At 43.2% G+C, this 21373-nt stretch overlaps 1 protein-coding gene across 4 annotated transcripts in view; it reads right to left on the reverse strand.

Annotated features, from left to right (window-relative positions):
* Positions 1 to 21373, reverse strand: part of LHPP (phospholysine phosphohistidine inorganic pyrophosphate phosphatase) — a 178059-nt gene that overhangs the window by 108592 nt on the left and 48094 nt on the right. For all 4 annotated transcript variants that reach the window (XR_012905670.2, XR_012905669.2, XM_075935301.2 and 1 more), the window contains exon 6: positions 7770 to 7861. Coding sequence is in view for 2 of the 4 variants with exons in the window: in XM_075935301.2 (XP_075791416.2) it covers positions 7770 to 7861 (92 nt within the window). In the remaining 2 variants the exon portion in view is untranslated. The remainder of the gene's footprint in view (positions 1 to 7769; positions 7862 to 21373) is intronic.

Here is a 21373-nt window from a genome sequence, read left to right on the forward strand (position 1 = left end):
GGGTATGTCTACACTACAGAGTTTTTTCAGAAAAATGACTCACACTATTTGCCTCTCGCCCCGACCTGGAGTACAGCTGGGCGTGGGATTGATTATCCCCTTTCCCGGTCATGGGCAAGGCCAGACTGTGGGACTAGAGACTTGGGAGACTATTTTAAGATGCTGCACAGTGGGGCAGACTGGCCGCCCACTGACCCAGAGGCAGAGGAGCCCCTCCAGGAGGCCTACAGGCCTACTGCATGTTTGGACGGGGAAGAGGGAGTTCTTTTGAAAGAAGAGAAAAGAGGAAAAAGCACAGTGCCCTGGTGGCCACTCCGTCCATTGTAATCACAGCTTAAATGTGAGATAGCATCCATTCAGTGTGGATGCTATCTTTCGAAAAAGCAGATCGCTTTTTCAATGCGCTTTGGCAGTGTGGACGTTCTCTTTTGGAAGAAGTTTTTTTCAGAAGATCTTTTCCGAAAAAGCTTCTTCCGAAAGAAGCCTGCAGTTTAGACACAGCCACAGAGAACAAGGGTGTGAGTGTATAGCAATTTAAGTCTGTTTCATGCATCCCTGGGGCAGGGCAATAAAATGTGACTGCTTTTGTAGTAGGTATCACAATACAGTAAACTTCCGACAATCCGGCACCTTTAGGACCGAGGGGGTGCCGGATTATAAAATATGCTGGACTATCGGAAGGGGGGGGGGGCTATGAGGGGTGGGTTGCGGGGAGGAGGATGCCACAGCGGCTGAATCTGGGACGCCTGGGGCAGAACAGCTGGGGTGCTGCCGGGTTGGTCCCGCAGTGCTGAGGGGCAGCGCTACCGGACCAACCCAGCAGCACCCCAGCTGCTCTGCCCCTGGCTTCCCTGATTCAGCTGCTGGTCAGTTTCAGCAGTGGCTGAATCAGGGAAGCCGGGCACAGAGCAGCTCCAATTGTCCGGCAGCCAAAACACTTCTGGGTTCCTGATGGTGCCGGACCATCAGGAGTGCCAGAGCATTGGATGCCGGACCAATGGAGTTTGCATTTGTTTGATGAGCTTTGAGAGCTCCAAATTTTTATGGTTGGACACCTCAATTTTTTACATGCACTTGATTATTTAGGTTTATTATTAGGCATCTGATTAGAAAAAGTCACCCTGCCATTTTAAATTAGGTTATAAAATTATCTTTAAAAGAACAACTTCTCCAGCTGTCTTTTCCCAAACTATCTGCCCTCAATTTTTTCCCTGGCAATCTAATTACCTAGAAGGTTTGCTGAATCATTTTTGTTTTCATTATAGTAATTTAATACCTAGCTCATGTCAGCTGCAGATGTCAAAGTGCTTTCAAGAAAGGCTGGTATTGTGATCTCCATTTTACAGATGGGGAAACTGAGGCACAGAGAGGGAAAGGGACTTTCAAAAGATCATTAAACAGGCCAGAGCTGAGAATGGAACCCAGATTTCCAGAGTCCCAGTCTGGCCCCAATAATTGGGATCCATGTTGTAACATCATGAGTATTTCCCAGATATATAGCTGAATTTTCCTATTCCCCAAATCAACAAAACTTTATCTTATCACTTTTTTAATAACCTCAGATGATATGGAACACTAAAAAGCCTCTAGAACTGCTAAGTGTTTGAAAACTGAGAAGGGAAAAAATATTTGGGGAAACACTAACCTAATAAAACAAACTAACAAACCTTAAAAAACAACAAGGGTCCTGTAGCACCTTAGAGATTAACTAAATATATAAGTAGTTTCTTGAGCTCTCGTGGGCACAACCCACTTCTTCAGTCTTGTTGTCTTTTAAGTTTTTGTAGTCACAGACTAACATGGCTACCCCTCTGAGACCAATAAAACCAGCTCAACTGATTTTTTTGTTTCATTTTACAAAACTGAATTTGATCTGGGGGCTAAGCCCTTGACAACTGAGTGGTAATTTCAACCTGCAATAGAGCTGAATTTCCTGATCACAAACTCCTGAAAATGGTGCTCAATATTGTAAAGGCTTCAGGACCTCCACTAATGGTGAGACCAACAGTTACTGTAAGACTGATGCTCCATGGGCAGTGTGGCACTCTAGCTCACAAAGGTTCAATCAGCTGCAGTGCAAATTACTTTGTTTCCAGTGTATTGCACAGACTAGTTCTATAACATATTTGGGAAATGTTACTGCAGTCATCTCTCAGCAGTCGGCTGGTGGATATAGGGAGGAATGCTAAAGGGAACCTTAAAGACTACTAACAATGATCCAATGAGCTGGGTGTTTGTGGACTACATCAATCTCTGTAGCCACTGATGCCATTTAAGAGTAGCTTGTTTGAACATTTCATTCCATTGCAGTGCCAAATTCCTACACTGCAATTCTCACCCAAACCTTTGCCAAACAGTTAAACTTTTACATAATAGAAGCTTGAGGTTAGTGAATATTCTGCACAACCAGAGCAATCCCTGTAGTTAGATTTATTTCAACCAGAGTCCATTGTTTAGAAACAATCACTGTAAACAAAAAAGCAACTCAGTAATTCTTCCTCACCGCCAGGAATCACCTGCAAATTTGACATGTTGATACATCCGAAAACTGCTTTTGTCTTTATACAGAGAGAAAGTCTGAAACGCCTCTGGTTACATTTCTGGCTCTGCTCTAACTTGCTCACTACAAAGATGAATCAGGATAATAAGCAGAGCTGCAGAATCAATGGTTTATCTTGGAAATATTGGTTTGATGTTGATGCCAACTGGCTGCAAGTGGAATTAGCACATATCCATTTTCCTCCACAGGATATGAGTTCCTCAGTACATTGCATGCACATTCACTATGAAGGCTTTGCTATGGAAATTTTACACGGATGCTCATATAAACAGCTGAAGGAGAGTCAAATTCAGTATATACACCATCTGACTTTCATGCTGTGAAAAACCAGACACCAACATGTGTTTTTTCTCTCTCCAACCCAAAATGGAATTCTGTGGTCATGTCCTGGCTTCAGTGCTATAGATGGCAGGCAGTCTTCTCTACATCCAGCCTTAAGTGAAAATCCCAGAAAACTTAGCTCTCCAACTATATCATTGATTAGGTACAACAGGAATATTAGATTTTTAGGTTAAAAACAACAAAAGGAAGTATTACTTCATACAATGCACAGTCAATTTATAGGACTCTTTGCCAGAGGAGGCTGTGAAGGCCAAGACTATACCAGAAGTATTCAAAAAAGAACTAGATAAATTCATGGAGGATAGGTCCACCAACGGCTTTTAGCCAGGATGGGCAGGGATGGTGTCCCTAGCCTCTGTTTCCCAGAAGTTTGGAATGGGCAACAGGGAATGGATCAATTGATGAATACCTGTTTTGGTCATTCCCCTCCGGGGCACCTGGCATTGGCCACTGTCAGAAGACAGGATACTGGGCTAGCTGGACATTTGGTCTGACCCATTATGACTGTTCTTATGTTTTTATGTCTCTAATCAGATCACAAAAATTTTGTTCTCTCTCCAAATAATCCATCTGCCCTATGAGTGTCTTGCCCATTTTCAGACGGGCAGAAATCTCTGAAGGTCAATAGGAAATCCCAGAAAACAATGGGACTGGGTACACTCTGTAAAGCAGCATCTGTCTTCCACTTGAAATGCTCCAGGTCACAGCAGAGAGAGACAGCTCTATTCCTCCCCAAGTGGGCAGATGAATGAAAACTTTTGGGGAGGGATGACACTGGCAGGTCAAGGCAAATGTTTGACCATCCCTTCACCTGTGGATTCACAGCTGATAATAACGGTCCCATCACAGCATCACTTTGGTGCGTGTATACAAATAAACCATTCAAACCACCAAACCTTTCTCCTACACCTTAGAAAACATGGTGACTGACACCAACTCAAAAGAATTGCTCCCAGACATCACCCATGTCCTTTCCCACCGTCACTTTCTTCCGAGAAAACAGAAATTATGACTAAATATGGCAGCTAGAATTCGTTACATTTTACATCCTGACCTGCTCTGGGTGTGGTTTGATAACTGGGCAGGAGTTCAGCATATGGAACGTGCAGGAGTGGGGGAAACAATGGGTCTCCTAGACCCCAGAAAGTCCCACCACAGGTACACTGAGGGGTTTAAGCTGTGAAGATTCAGCAAGGGCAGAGCCAAGAGAGAGCTGCTTATCATTACACCATCCCTTATGTAAGATGATGCTGATTTTGCCATCATTCTTACACAGTAATCCCTCATCATTCTAAACCTCCCCCGGTGAACAACTTCTGTTGAAGCCATCATGGGAACAGAGCTCCTGAAAGAGCAGTCTGCAGGCCCATGCAAAGATTTGGAAGTGCCAGGACTCCACACAGAGGGTATGTCTAGACTACCTGCCTCTGCCGACCGAAGCATGTAAATTAGACATACCGACATAGTCAATGAAGCGGGGATTTAAATATCCCCCGCTTCATTAGAATAAAAATGGCCGCCACGTTGTGCCGGCTCAGCTGTTTGTCGGCACAAAGCGGCAGCCAAGACGGGGATCTGTCAGCAAGAAAAGCCTTTGCCGACCGATCCCTTATGCCTCGTGCAACGAAGTTTACAGGATCGGTCGGCAAAGGCTTTCCTTGCCGACCGATCCCCGTCTTGACTGTCACTTCGTGCTGACAAACAGCTGAGCCAGCACAACGTGGCGGCCATTTTTTTTCTAATGAAGCGGGGGATATTTAAATACCCGCTTCATTGTCTATGTCAGTATGTCTAATTTACATGCCTCCGTCAGCAGAGGTATGTAGTCCAGACATACCCAGAAGGTCCTTAGCCTCCACCATTGTCCCAAGACCCCATGGATTTTGAGTCACCTACAGCTTTCCTGTGCCTCCCCCAAAGCCGATTTTTCTCTCTAAGTTCTGACATGGCACCAGTCACCATAGTATCTGTGCACCAAAGCACAAACCTCCCCCTTTGAAAAGCATACATAAATCCTCACCCAAATCAAATTTTAATTTAGTGCCCCTGAGGAGAAGGATGATTAAATTAATCCCTTGCACTACATGGCCACTTGTCGTCTTCCTATGATAAAAAGAAATTGATGAACTATTTCGCTCAAGACAGAAAAATTGGTGGTAGCTTATATTGGAACCCCAGGGAGAAACCACTGCTGGGGAACTGGGAGACCCAGCCACTACATCGGACAATGTCTCTGCAGCACTGGTAGGAAGCGACCCAGGGTGGGTGCAGGAACGGCCTCTCCCACCCAGGTACACTCGGTGTATTTTGGCCGGATTCACCACCGAGGGAGTGATAGACCGATCTACCACTCATAGGGCCCCGGGTCGGGACCCGATGGAGCAGGGTGGGCCGGGGTCCCCCTACCAGGGCACTAACCCCAATCCTACTGACTCTAACCCTTTGGCCACATTGCCCTGAGATAAGGGTTGCTTATAGACTCTGGCTATTAGACCACACTGCCCTGTGATTAGGGCTACGTACAGACTCCAGCTACTGAGTCATACTGCCCTGAGCCAAGGGCTGCCTACTGACTCTGGTCCTTAGACTACACTGCCTTGAGACCAAGACCACTTATATACTCTGGCAGGTAGGCCATATTGTCCTGCGCTAGGGGTCGCTAATGGACTCTCTGTGCTACCTGGACATAGGGGCTATTTACTGCCTTTTGGCCAGTGGGCTATACTGTCCTGTGAGCAGCCCTGCTTATGGACTCTGGGTCATCCTGAGACAAGGGAATATTCACGGGCTATAGAGACATCCAGCTACCTCATGGCCGAGCAGGAGACGTCCGCACTCCAGAATATACTCACATCTGCAATGGGATGTATATACGCTGCCACAGTATGTTAGGAAACATGACTGGAACAGTTATCCTCCATAATTCCTTTTATTTGCTCTTTAGCCCAAGGAACACAAGCTTGTCGGCCTGATGCTGCCTCCATTTTATTATGAGCAGCCAGCAACATCCTGGTTCAAATGGGAGAAAGGTGCTCCTGGACCGCAAGCATAAAAGGGGTTATCTGAAACTCAGAATAAAGTTTGGTGAGTTGCAAACTTTTCCTGGCTGAAATCTCCAGAAAGCGTAATGTGTTGACACTCAGCTTCTGCATTATAACATCCTAGTGGAATATTCACGGTGTATGGAGGTTTCGCAAAATTAGTCTTGTTTGTTTTCATGGAAAGACATCATATAGTCACATTAAGTGCTGAAGAGAGAGAAAGTGTGTGTGTGTGTGTGTATATATATATGTATGTACTAATAGTGCCACCTAGAGGTATTTGAATGTAGCACATGGGCTGTGTGAAAAAGATATATGTATGTGCAATTATGGAATCCAGGAATAATGCCAAACCATCAGAATTTAAGCTGTATTAGGAATTTTTCTTTATATCAACCGAAGAATAATTTTGCTCGTTTTATTTGTCAAATTTCTTGCCTATCAGCTTTCATTCACTATTTGTTTTTTTCAGTCCTTCTTAATTCCTATATGTTCTTTTTATTTTCCACATACTATAAAACTGCTGTTCTTAATAAATCAGTCTCTCTAGTCTCTATTTGTCTATCAGACATTTTATCTGATTTTATTAGCGATTGCTACGCCCATCATTGGAATAGCACCAGGAGTTCAATTCAGAATGGGATGCCTCTATTTTCACACATATATAATATTATACGATTTTGAATGGTAGCAAACACACATGTTAATATGAAATATATACAAGGACAGAGGAAAACATTTGTTTCTATCCAGAGCAATTGATCACACTCCTATAACTGGAATCTATGGGGATCATAGTTCAGAGAAGAAAATACCTTATTGACATATGAAAATACAATATTCCCCACTTTTATTTTCAGTTACCCAAAAGGCTGCATTGAAATCCTCAGCACTTTTCAGTCCTAATTTATCTGTCTTTTCAGGAAACAAGCCCCTAAACTGATTGCATGACATTAAGATGTAGATTTTCAAAGTGGCCCTTTGAAAAAACTGTACGAAAATTAATGGGATCAATAACTCTAATAGTAGAAAAATGTACATAGATGTTTTCAAATGGATAGATAGCTGATTTTAAGATTGTATTTACTAATGCTTAAACTGTGAGTATAAAACTACACTGCACTCCCCGACACTCTGTGACACCTGTTGTGGTGGAATTCAGAACAAGCAGACTGGGCATCCTCCTCTTTAGTAACAATGATGTAATTTGGGAATATCAAAAACAAGTGTAGAGTAATTAATGCTCCCCATCAAACATGTTTACTTACAGCAATAAAACATAGGGCAGACTTTAACAAAGACACAAGGGCTGTTGTGTATATTGCAGGTGACTCATTTGTTCCCAAGCGAAAAAAGATCAGTTATCGGTGTATTAAAAAGGATTTTTTTTTAAAAAAATAACCAACTACTATGAGCCTGATCTCCAGGTCCCAGCTTCCACTTGTTCAGACTCAATTTTGTCCAAAGGCTTTTTGCATATGGAAATTCTAATGCTTGCCGACAGATCTATCAGTAGTGTAGGCAGAGGTTTGTAACAAAAAAGTAGTTGCACAGGCTGATGGCAAAATTATACCACCGCCAGAAGAAAGCCAGTAGAGGCACCTGTGAAAATCAGGTCTGGCTTGCTCATTTTGCAGCATTCTTCTGAAACAGCATTGGGTGCAGTGCCATAATTCCTCCTTCCCTTTTAAATTAAGGTGTCATAAGAATACGACACCAATCTGTACCGGAGGACAAACGTAAATACAGCAAATCATATTCTACCGTTATATATCCCCTTTCCATGATTAGCCGTGTGGAGTGTAAGGTGTATAATGTGCACTGACCTGTACTTCCCTGTCCGTACTTGTAGAGCTTTCATACCGCACTGCTGGGCACCTCCTACATCATTCACAATATCATCTCCAATCATGATGGCCTGTCACAGCAATGAAATACAGACAAAACTGATGTCAAGTGAATCTTATTTCTGCCATACTTCATCTTTCTTGACATAATAAACTACTTGATTTGATGTTTAATACTGCCATCATACAAATTAAACAAGATAATATTGTCATCCTATTGATTAAAAGTCATCTTACATTGAATATAACTCACACGGCAACTCTGAGAGTTATGCAGCTGATCAGTATACAGCCACATGGTTTGAAACCAAATCAGAAGAATCAAAAATGATTTGGCATAGTACAAAAACAATGTCGAAATTCATGAAGTTAGTTCTACATTCTTACCCAAGATGTTTTATGTTATGGTGATGGCAGTTAAGATAATATTTAGTTGTAAACATTTCCTTAGAAGTTATACAGGCAGTCCCCGGGTTACATGGATCTGACTTACATCAGATCCCTACTTACAAACGGGGTGAGGCAACCCTGCACTAGCTGCTTCCCCCCAGCAGACCAGGGAGACGCGGAGCGGCTTTTCTCAGCAGACACCTCAGCTTGAGAATAAAGGACTGAGGGAAGTGAGGTGAGGGAGAATAAAACTGAGCTCTGGAGAAATGTTTGGCTAGAGTTTCCCCTACAATATATACCAGTTCCGACTTGCATACAAATTCAACTTAAGAACAAACCTACAGTCCCTATCTTGTACGTAACCCGGGGACTGCCTGTACTATAAAGGCTGATCAAAATGTTTGCAAATCTATTTCCCAGATCTATGAAAAATGTAACTTGAGGATGTTTATTCTCAAATCACACTGTGGGAAATATGGAAATGTGAAAAGATGTGCATCCTAATATAGTCCTATGACGTTATACAAAAATATATAGTATCTTCCATATGTGTGTAGCAATGATTGCATCCTAATCAGTTACTGCCTATGTAAGTGAATTATAAGCAAACTAGTATAAGTCAGTTGCAAAGCAAAATGTTACTGAGGTTAGGTTTACGCTAAAAAGGAAGATTGAATCAAGATACATAACTCCAGATGGGTTAATTACATAACTGGAGTCGACATATCTTGTTTCAAGTTTCTGCGCCATCCCCACAGTGGGAGGCCAATGGGAGCAAACACAGAAGCAGGAGTACCAGCTGTCTATGGAGTGCCCTCTGAGTTTGATTTAGCAAGTCTTTAATAGACTTGCTAAATCAAAATCCAGAAAATCAATCGTGGAAAGCGTTGATCTTCTGATTAGTGAAGACATGGTAGGAGAAAAGTCTCTGTGTTCTGTTGAGAGGATTTATGTCTTAGTGCACACCTATAAGCTTAATGAAAATATGTACTGTGTATGGTCAATACATACAGCTTTCATATGGTGATATCTTTGTTAAATCAAAACCCATTTGTTTCAAACCAAACCCGGCACTAAAGTCATAAGTGACAAGTTACAAGCCTTTGACATCACCCTGCCTTCCCCCTTCCCTGGATTTAAAAATGTTTGACTGCTATATTTCAATTACCTCCCTCCCCAACATCTCCAAAAAGAAAACAAATCTCTGAGCAATCATAGAAACGTTCAGCCCCAAATTATGAACTCTGGAGTGCACCCAAGACAAATGAAGGCCGTTTACATTATAGGGTTACAAAGTGCATTTTAGCATAGACTGAAAAAAAAATCTTGTTTAAAAACATTCAAGCGACCTGTTTTAGCTACCAGCTTTCAAACATGACTTTGCACCTACTATAGACAGAACCAGTTGTGTCTGAAAACGTATTAGTTGAGGTTACATTAGTTTCTTATCTTGCAACCTTACCTAAAGTGCTACAAGGCTGCCACAATAATTATACTTCACAAATCTCTCTCTTGTTGTTAGGAAGAGTAATAATTTTTGCCTACATTTACTTCTCTTCCACATAAACTTGCTACATCAACTACTCTAACATTGGAACAACAGAAATATAGACTTGTTACACTGGGGTTACACACAATGTTTATTTTTATATTATATAAATTGGGCTCACATTTTAAGCACTCAGCCCTGCATGTTTTCTTGTGTCCCTCTTTATAGACCTGTCTCTCACATATGGGCCTTTGTAGGTTAAGAAGCACATTTACAACTGTCTCAGAATTGCCTCAGATGGAAAGGTGTTACCATGAATAGCATTAAGGGGACTCCATTGAGCATGCATAGAAAGCCAGCCTAGCATTTTCCCATCTGTGTTGGGCTGATAAATAGGCCTTGGTCAGAGAGGTCATGGGAGTAAGTAAGCCAGAAATGGGGGTTGGCTTCTCTAGTAACTGTATTCTAAGGGGAATTCTGACTTGTTTATGTGTGTCTGGATGGCCACAGCTTAATGAAAATAACAAAGAATTTTCCTATTTTAGGCATCACTCTAGTTACCACTTCTAGCTAATACTAAAACCTCTTCTTTCCTCGCCTGTTCCTTGTAACAAATCTTTCTAATAAATGATGCAGCCACATAGCAGCATGGGCATCAAATGTACCCATACTGAGGGCCACATTTAAGTCTCTGCCTATACACTAACATTATAACGGTTGTACCCCTTCACTTCCACCCCCCGCTGCTGTTTCTATAGAGCACAAGTAGAGACTCACAAAAAAGAAGTTACAGAAAATGTGGTTGCCATTTCAGTTTTGGTCTGATGCTGGGGAAGGAACAAACTATTTCCCAAGAATCACAGAATTTAAGAACAGAAGTGATGACATGATCTGGCACCACATCTCCATACCTTACAGTGTTCTCTGTAAGCTGAGAGCTTGAGCTAATCAGCTGGGTGGCATCTGAATCTCTCCTGGGTGGCCACCCAAGGACTCAGCTTATAGGGAACACTAGAAGCCACCCAGGAAAGATTCAGTGCTGCCTAGCTGATTAGCAGAATGCCCACAGCGCCTACAGCCAGCACATAAGAAAATTTACTCCACATGTGGATAGAAAAAATTAGAGGGAACACTGCTCGTAACTATTAATGTTTTTAATTTATAGCATTCATGGCGCTATTCTGTTTCTTCCATTCTTTCAAAGAGCTTAAGGCCAGACAGGACCTTCAGATCAACTAACCCAACCTCTTGTATGTACATTCCGGGCCATTAAGTTTCACCCCCTTACTCTTGCACTGAGCCCAATAACATATGTTTGACTAATACATGTCTTGCAGAAAGGCACCCAGTCTTAAGAGACAAAGAATCCCCCATTTCCCGTGGTCTGTTCCAATGGTTTAATCACTTTCACTGCAAATGTCCGTTAAAAGTTTGTGCCTGATTTCTCATTTGAATTTGTCTGGCTTCAGCTTCCGGCTACTGGCCTGTGTGATGCCTTTCTCCACTAGAGCAATGAGTCCTCAAGTATCCAGGGTTTTCCACCCAAGAAGGAAAGCTCCTGGCCCCTTGCTTAGGTGTGAAGCCCTTGGGTTTCAGTTTTGGCCCCCATCCTGCCCTGCCCTTTGGCTTTCCCACCCATAGCAGCACGATTCAGGTGAGCTCAGCCTTCCATCCCTCCTCTTGGGGTTGTATAGTAATTTTTGTTGTCAAAAGGGGGTCACGGTGAGAGAAAGTTTGAGAATTCCTGTTATAAATTAAGCAGGTTGAGCTTTGTTACTCTCACTGCATGGGCATTTTCTTTAGCTCATATGACTTCTGTGGCCATTTTCTGCAGCCTCTCCAATTGCTAGACATCAGGGAGAGATGGGGACTGGTGTGAGGAAGTAAGAAGCGCCTCCCTTGAGGTTTCAATGTGAAGTGAAGGGAGATTCCCCGGGGGCTGGAGTGCTAGCTGGGAAAATAGCAAGGCAGCCAAATAGCCACCTTCTTCCTGATCTAGGGGTCACCAAATGAAATTAATAAGTAGCAGGTTTAAAACAAACAAAAGGAAGTTTTTCTTCACGCAGTGCACGGTTGGCCTGTGGAACTCCTTGCCAGAGGAGGTTGTGAAGACCTAGACTTTAACAGGATTCAAGAAAGAGCTAGATACATTCATGGAGGTTAGATCCATCAACAACTATTAGCCAGGATGAGGAGGAATGGTGTTCCAAACCTCTGTCAGAGGCTAGTAATGGGAGAGGGATTGCTTGATGATTTCCTGTTCTGTTCACTCCCTCTGGGGGCACCTAGCATTGGGCACTGTTGGCAGACAGGATACCCAGCTAGATGGACCTTTGGTCTGATCCAGTATGGCCGTTCTTATGTTCTTATCTAGCACCAGAGCGGCACAATTCTACCAGTTGACAATGAGGGTCATTAGCCCTCATGCACACAACTCCACAGGCCACTGGAGAACAGGGCAGGAATAGAGCCTCTTGCTTTCCCTCCAGTCACTTCTCACCCACAAGCATTGGCTTCAATAGCTTCTAAATTAGCCTCCTTGCCATCAAACTTCTCTTACTCCCTTCAGGCAGCTCTCTATGGCTAGTGGTGCCTCCCTGGCCCCTGAATGGGAAAGAAAAAGGGGAGCAGAATCCATGGAGAGTCGGTAGAGACTGCAAGAAGATCATATGAATGAGTTTCTTGTCTCCTGCATGTCAGCAGGTCCTGATGGCTGGCCTGACCATCCTCCGAATCAGTTCAGAGCTCGCTTTCATAAGAGCAAGGGCCTACGTGGCCTTGGCTTTGGGGACTGTAAGGGTATGTCTATATGGCCATTAGGCAGGCTATGGGGTTGTTTAATTGTGGGGTAGACATTGTGGTGCGCCTGGAGTGCTACCCTAGCCCTGGGGCCCTCCGACATCACGGGGACATGGGCAGTGCATGAACTGCTAGCTGGGGAGACTAGCCTCTAGACCTGCCTCTTCTGCCCAAGGCCCTACCTCTTGTGCACCTCACCCCCCTGGAATCCAGAGGCCACCCCACTACAGCTGCTATCCCCCTCACCCTGGAATGCCAGGAGGGCAGGTGATGAAGCTGCAGCACCCCTCAAACCTACAGACTAGTGGAGCCACAATGAGTGGGAAGCTGGAAAGGTGTCTGGGGCAGAGCATGGGCAGGGCCATGCCTGGCTCTTTGGGAAGTCACAGCCTCCCCCGGCCTATGATACCTTATACCTGCCACTCATGGAGCCTGGGCTTCCCCTCAACCCTGAACTTCTGCATTGCAAATAAGCAGCTCCCTTGTTCAGGCAACATGAGCCTCATTCAGTTGGCACAGGCCACCCGCGGGTGTTTAATTGCAGTGTAGACATACCCTAAGAGGACACGAACTCTTAAAGAAATGGGTCTTTAAAACCCCAGTTTTAAAACCCTAAAAAGAGATTTCCTTGGAGATGGGTTTCTGAGGGATCTGAGCACTTGTTGTGAATAGCTTAGAAGGCTGCTTACCAGTGGTGTATTACGTTCTACACAGGCAAGTTTTCATGCAAGAAGACAGTCAGCTCAGAAAGTGCAGCTGCATATGAGCACTGATGCTTATCCAGGCCAGCTTGTGGCATACGCATACAAAAATGTACTCCAACCTCTGGGGATTTCATAGATTTACTATCGGTGAAGGGCAATAATCACTAAAGGAGGAGCAATTATTCCCAAATCATTTAGGATTTTAAAAAATCATTGGCAAGAAGATAGAGGTCAAGAGGTGCACTGTCAAGGGAAATAAAAAAACTCTACCTGTCAAACCTAGGTTTAACTTCCTCTCTGACTGTAATATGGCAAGAGAAAGAGAGGGAGAGAGAGAACTGAAAGGTCACACACCTACTGAAAGTAAGAATTAAAAGATCCCTATCTGTGATCACATTTTGCAGAGGGAATACAGGTGATTAATCTGTTTGATTAGCATGTGGAAGTTATTTTTTTTTTAAATCAACTAAATTTTTACAAAAAAAAGACAAAATATACTAAGGCAGTCAGAACATACTGACGGTGTTAACCAGCTGCATACAAAATTGGAAGTAGTTCTAATATATATTATTCTACATCTAAAATGCAAGCAGTGAAAGAAAGTTTTTATATATTTCTGGAAAGAAAGCAAATTCTCTAAAATTACACTTTAAGGGGGTGCTGGATGGTTCAGGGAGATTGGTGAAATGACGCTTCAATGACATCCAGCAGCCACAAAGTATTCCCTAATGGACACAGAGTGGTAGCCGTGTTAGGCTGTAACTTTAAAAAAAAATGAATCATCCTGTAGCACCGCAGGGTATGTCTACACTACAGCAATAATTCGAACTAACTTAATTCGAGTTAGTTAATTCGAACTAAGCTAATTGGAACTAGTGCATCTAGACCTAAAAACTAGTTCGAATTAGCGTTTTGCTATTTCGAACTAGCATGTCCACATTGAGTGGCCCCTGAACCGAGGTTAAGGATGGCTGGAAGCAGTGCCGGCAGGGCATCAGATTAGGACTTAGAGCATGGAGCTGCTGCCTCAGGCTAGGCGAGGGCTGTGCTTAAACGGACCTGACCCCCACCCCGGACAGACAGTTCTCAGGGGTTCCCCGCTCGCTTGTCTAACTTGATGTGGGACAGCAAAGCAGTCCTGGCTTGGAGTGCCCTGAAGGCCCATACTCAGCATAGCACAGGACTCGGCCATCAGCCCGGCTGCACTTGCCGCAGGCTGCCATCTGGGGGGGGGCCCAATCGGGGGGCTGCAGGAGAGCTTCCACCCCGAGGAGCCCGCAGAGCCACCCCAGTCCTCCCCATCGGGGGCTCATACCCCATTCCTCCCTCACCTCCTTCCACTTACCTCTCCCTAGCCCCCCTTCCTGATGTACAAAATAAAGGACACATGTTCAAAAATAGAAACTCTTTATTGAACAAAACTCGGGGAGACTGAGAAAAGGAGGTGGGAGAGGGGAAGAGAGAGGGTGGGAGAGGGGAGGGCAACTAAAATGATCAGGGGTTTGGAACAGATCCCATATGAAGAGAGGCTAAAGAGACTCTTAGAAAAGAGGAGATGGAAGGGGGATATGATAGAGGTCTATAAAAGCATGAATGGGGTGGAGAGGGTGCATAAAGAAAAGTTCTTTATTAGTTCCCATAATAGAAGGGCCAGAGGACACCAAACGAAATGAATGGGTAGCAGGCTTCAGACTAATAACAGAAAGTTCTTCTTCACAAAGCAAATAGTCAACCTGTGGAACTCCTTGCTGCAGGAGGCGGTGAAGACCACCCTGATTTTCATGCAAACCTGATCCTGGCTGGTCAGGCTGGTAGCTATCCTGCCCTAGACGGCCACTTTCCTGTGCCTAGTGCGGAGGTCTTGGATGAGGTCCACGATCTTCGCACTAGACCTGGTGGGCGCCCGCCTCTTGCGGACCTGAGCAGGCTCCCGGGAGCCACCAGCCTGGTCCCAGGAAGAGGCAGAAGGCTGTGTGGCAGCGGGTGGCTGGTTCGTGCCATGCCAGGTGCAGGGTCTGCTGGCTGGGTGCTGGCAGGCTTGCACCTGGCACAGGCACCGTAGCCAGACCAAGCCCATTTAAGGGCTCCGGGGCCGGGAGGGGGGCAGACGAGTTTCCCTGGTGGTGCCCAGAGTGGCCACCAGGGCAAGCTGGGAAGGGCTAGCCTCCCACTAGTTCAAATTAAGTGGCTACACAGCCCTTAATTCGAACTACTTAATTTGAACTAGGCGTTAGTCCTCGTAGAATGAGGTTAACCTAGTTCGAATTAAGTGCTCCGCTAGTTCGAATTAAGTTCGAACTAGCGGTTTGCCTGTTATTCTGTTAGTTCGAATTAACTTTGTAGTGTAGACATACCCCTAGATATTAACAAAAATATATGTAGTATCATGAGATTTCCTGGGCACAACCCACTTCTTCAGATGAGTGGGCTTTGCCCATGAAAGCTCATGATGCTACATATATATTTTTGTTAATCTCTAAGCCCTGGTCTACAGTTTTGGTCTCTACAGCCCTAGTCTAATTCCCCTTATTTCACATAACAAGCAGAACGTCCGCACTACCAAGCCCATTATTTCAAAATAAGGGGCTGGTTATTTTGAAATAACAAATCCTACTTTCCACAAGGAATAATGCTTATTTTGAGATACTCCACTGCTGCTATTTTGAAATAACTACTCCCCAGAGTCATTCGAAGTAATTACTCCCCTGTGCTTTCTGGGGCTCTAAGGCAAGGTAGCATGTCTACATGAAGGGAGGCCACCTTGGACTAATTTCAAGGCTTCCTTGTAGTGTGGACACACTATTTTGAAATAGTTATTTTGGGAGTTATTATTTCAAAATAAGTTATTCCAAAATAATTTCCTAGTGTGGACGTAAACTGTTACAGGACTACTTACTGTTTTTTTAGTGGCCATTAGGCATATCACAGATATCACCACTACAACTGGTGATCTTGTTGGCAGTCTGAACACAGAGAACAAAGACAGAATGGTCATGTGAACCAACCCATCTTCTCACCCGCAAACATAGTCCATGCTAGTAAGCATTGGTGTAGGGCTGAAGAATGAAATTGCCCTTTTAATGAATTATATCTACCAATGTGACATTATGTAACCTCATGAATTGAGGCCCACATTTTATTAATGGGATTTGGTGGATGAAACAGTGTTAACCACTTTTGGATTAATTTGTTAGTAGTCTGTTAAGAACTGCCTTTGTAGAATCTGTTGTTATATCTCATTTTAATATACTGTAACTAAAGTGACCCCATATTGTAACTGAAACCCCATTTTAAAGTTTGTACCACCTTAACTCTGTTGAAAGTTAGGGGTGTGTGTATGTAATCTCATTTAAAAGTGTGTGTGAGAAAGAGAGAGAGAGAGAGAGAGAGAGAGAGAGAGATTGGATCAGTCCTGAAGCCAGCCCCATTTCATGACTAGCTGCCAGTACCACCTTGATGGCCAAAGAACAATGCGGGCAAGCCCTGCAAAAGAATCCACTCAAAAAAGAGAAACACAAAAGCCACATCAGAAAAAAGATCAAAGTTGCATCTGCCATTAACTGATGACACATGGTCATATAGTGCCTTGGGGTAGTGAGACAGGACAGTACTGATGGACTAAAACATATCAAAAGATGGATACAAAACTACAGAATTGGATCTTTCAGTTCTACAGTCATCCTCCAAAAGCATCATTGTGCGCCTGCATGACCTGGCTCCCCTCCTTGTGTCTAGACCATGTGGACAATGGACTAACATGAGCAACTGAGGCTGATAATTATATCCCATCTGTAGAACTCTATGTGTGCGCGCGTGTATGTTTGGTGGATAATTTTATTAACTAGGGAGAGTAAATGAATTCTGCATTCACAAAAAATGCAGCATATTGCCTTATTCCCCGAACAAGATTCTGCTAGTTCTTTTTTTCTAAGTGCTACATTGGTAGGGCAGTGTGTGGAAGCTTCATGCTGCTGTACCTGTTCTGTGAATAGTGGAGTTCACCAGGATCCCCAACCTTGTACATGGGCACATGTATGCACACATACACACTTTTCAAGGAGAAGAAATTATAGATTAAGAATATGAAAGAGACAGCCAAAGCATCTCTGCTAAGCAAAATAATAGCTTTGTGTTTTTATACATTTAAGACAATCTCAGATGATGTACTTGCGGTGAAATGGAGAAAGTAAATGGATAAGGTGCCACCAAAATATCTATGCCAATTTCAATAGAATTTTAATACAATGTAACCTCCTAGAATAAAAAAGTATTTTTGCATAAGCAGATTTTTTTCTATAGGCTTAATAGCCATAATCTATTGGGATAGTCAGCAATAGAAGTCTATATGACAAATTTTAACTAATGTATCAAAATCCTTTATAAGAGAAACTTCTTTGTATTTACTTTTTCTCCTCTTTCCCCTAAGATGGATAATCATCTCTAAGCTATGAGATTCTAATTCATTTTAAAATTATGTATATATTTGGGACCCTCTTGCTGAGTAACCAAACATGCAAAGAGCATCAAATATGAATTCTGACCTGGAATAAGGCGGGTAAGATGTTGAAGCAATGGGATAGTTTTCCAAAGGTCCAACAAACAGATCTGAACTGATCTATCAACAGAAGCTAAGCTCCTAACTCCTATTAAAAAAATCTAGTCAACTTTCTAGTGGGGTTATCTATTCCCAAATGAATATGGAAAGTACCAATACAGATGTAAGCACTTTCTGCTACTCCCTGGGTTTTATGCATCATTCCTAGATTTGCAGGTAACAGAACAAGGAATTTGTTAACAACCTGTAGTTTATGCATTCCGGTATGACTTGCCATAACTCCCATTAAAACAAGATTATTTGCACTAGCCAGAACCTTTTGTGATTATATAATACTGCTGGACCCTTAACATTATTTAGGTTTTATTATCAAGCTGTCAAAATCATCCATAATTACATCAGCCTTAAAGCATTTGAATTACGTATTTCAATAAACTTTTAGATGCGTTATTCTTTGTCATTCCACTGACTTGTAAAGAAGGGTATGACTACCTCTTAAAAATTTACATTTCCAATCTATTAAAGTAATACCAGCAATCTGTTATTTCTAGGCCACTGAGGAAAGATTAAAATTAAAATGGGACTTTAGGGAGTTCCTTCTATTCCAAATGCTGGTTGAAAACATCTCAGCCGAAGAAGGCAGTCAGGGTCTCAAGTCAGAAGCAGTTATCAAGGGAAATGACTGGAGATAACTTTATTGATTAAAGCAGCCAGAGAATTTTAAACTTTGCCACAATTTAGCATTACTGTAGTGAGACAGCATTATAAAAAAAGATATTTTTTCATTTAAAATAAGGTAACAGAAAATTGTAATATGTTTTATAAAACACAATTAATCTAAAATGATTTAATGATTGTGTGGCACTGCTGATTTGACTTAAATGGATTTCAGAAATGGAATAAATTATTATTGAGTATTTAATAATGAGAGAAGTAATTAAACTGCTGCTTGTTTTGCTGTCATAAATATAGACATATAGCACATTTAGGAAGGAGAGAAAAAACAAAACAGATCATTAAGGAGCCAATTGTATTGTGAACAATGTATTTTATATGTACACACACACACACACACACACACACACACACACACACACACACACTTTTACACTTGCAAAGTCAAGTTAGGAAATGCTACCCAAATAATTTTGATTTCACCCCTTTGTGTGTATACATTAGGGTACAATCTATTTTTCTGCATACATACTACTTTTCTGCAGTGAAAAGTGTCAATTTTCACTATAGGTGGCACTACCAGTTTTGCCTATAATATAAGGGATGTGACGGATAACAAGAAAGGTTTCTACAGGCATGTTAGCAAGAAGAAGGTGATCACAGAGGGTCTGGGGCCCTTACTGAATGAGGGCGGTAACCTAGTGACAGATGATGTGGGGAAAGCTGAAGTATTTAATGCTTTCTTTGCCTCTGTATTCACGGATAAGGTCAGCTCCCAGACTAATGCGCTGACACAATATGGGACGAAGGTGGACAGCCCTTGGTGGGGAAAGAACAGGTTAGGAACTATTTAGAAAAGCTAAACTTACACAAATCCATGGGTCCGGACTTAATACATCCGAGGGTACTGAGGGAGTTGGCAAATGTCATTGAGGAGCCTTTGGCCATTATCTTTGAAAAGTCGTGAAAATCAGGAGAGATCCCAGATGATTGGAAAAAAGGCAAATGTAGTGCCCATCTTTAAGAAAGGGAAGAAGGACGATCCAGGCAACTATAGGCCGGTCAGTCTTATCTCAGTCCCTGGAAAAATCATGGAGGGGATCCTCAAGGAATCCATTTTGAAGCACTTAGAAGAGGGGGAGGTGATCAAGAATAGTCAGCATGGATTCATGAAGGGCAAGTCGTGCCTGACCAATCTGATTAGCTTCTATGATGAGATAACTGGCTCTGTGGATATGGGGAAGCCAGTGGATGTGATATACCTTGATTTTAGCAAGGCTTTTGATATGGTCTCCTACAATATTCTTGCCAGAAAGTTAAGGGAATGTGGATTGGATAAATGGATGGTAAGATGGATAGAAAGTTGGCTGGAAGGTTGGGCCTAGCGGGTAGTGATCAATGGCTCGATGTCAGGATGGCAGTCGGTTTCTAGCAGAGTGCCCCAAGGTTCGGTTCTAGGACCTGTTTTGTTCAACATCTTTATTAATTACCTGGATGAGGGGATGGATTGCACCCTCAGCAAGTTTGCGGATGACACTAAGCTAGGGGGAGAGGTAGATACGTTGGAGGACAGGGATAGAGTCCAGAGTGATTTAGACGAATTGGAGGATTGGGCCACAAGAAATCTGATGAGGTTCAACAAGGACACGTGTAGAGTCCTGCACTTGGGATGGAAGAATCCCAAGCATTGTTACAGGCTGGGGACTGAAAGGCTAAGTAGCAGTTCTGTAGAAAAGGATCTCGGGATTACAGTGGATGAGAAGTTGGACATGAGTCAACAGTGTGCCCTTGTAGCCAAGGCGGCTAATGGCATATTAGGTTGCATTAAGAGGAGCATTGCCAGTCAATCCAGAGGTGTAATTATTCCTCTTTACTTGGCTCTGGTGAGGCCACATCTAGAGTATTGTGTCCACTTCTGGGCCCTCAATTACAGGAAGAATGTGGATACGTTGGAGAGGGTCCAGCCGAGGGCAACCAAAATGATTGGGGGCTGGAGCATATGACCTATGAGGAGAGTCTGAGGGAGTTGGGTCTATTTAGTCTGCACAAGAGAAGAGTGAGGGTGGATTGATAGTAGCCTTCAACTTCCTGAAGGGAGGTTCCAAAGAGGCTGGAGAAAGGCTGTTCACAGTAGTGATGGATGGCAGAACAAGGAACAATGGTCTCAAGTTGCGGTGGGAGAGGTCCAGATTGGATATTAGGAAAAACTATTTCACTAGGAGGGCAGTGAAGCACTGGAATGGGTTACCTAGGGAAGTAGTGGAGTCTCCATCCCTAGAGGTGTTTAAGGGTTGGCTTGACAAAGCCCTGGCTAGGTTGATTTAATTGGGATTGGTCTTGCCTTGGGCAGGGGGCTGGACTTGATGGCCTTCTAAGGTATCTTCCAGCTCTATGGTCCTATGATAATTTATCTCAGCTATTTAATACATATACACACTTCTTGAATGTAAAAGTACATAATACATAAGTACTGAATATATAAAAACATTCTCTAGACACAATGGCCCTGACTTGATATGAATGCAGCCTTCACACCCCTGCTGATGAAAGCCAGGCAGGCAGAGGGAATCACCTGGTATGATGTATGAGAGGTGCTGCTGTTCGTCTCCTTTAAGCAGCAGCTAAGAGAGCTGCAGGAAGAGATGCCTTTTCTGTGTAGGGATCTTAGGACCTCTTTAACACAACATATATGTAAACATCTGGGACAGAGAAAGTTACTTGTCTACAGCAACACCAGAGGAAGACAGGGAACTGGCTGTTTTAAGGGGAGGAGACTGGCTGCTGTCCACCTTGGACATCAGAAGTCCACTCTCTATGATGGTGATGAACTAGTATACTATACTGGCAATAGAAAGTTGAGGAGCAGACCCCAGTGACTAAGAAGAAGCTACCTACTCCCAAGACAGACAGAAGGTTACTGTCCACCACACCCAATGAGGGCGTGTAGGGTGCTGGTTGTCAGCATAGATCT

The sequence above is a fragment of the Pelodiscus sinensis genome, chromosome 8 (genome assembly GCF_052426305.1).
Source record: "Pelodiscus sinensis isolate ZL-2025 chromosome 8, ASM5242630v1, whole genome shotgun sequence".
Taxonomy (NCBI): Eukaryota; Metazoa; Chordata; order Testudines; family Trionychidae; genus Pelodiscus; species Pelodiscus sinensis.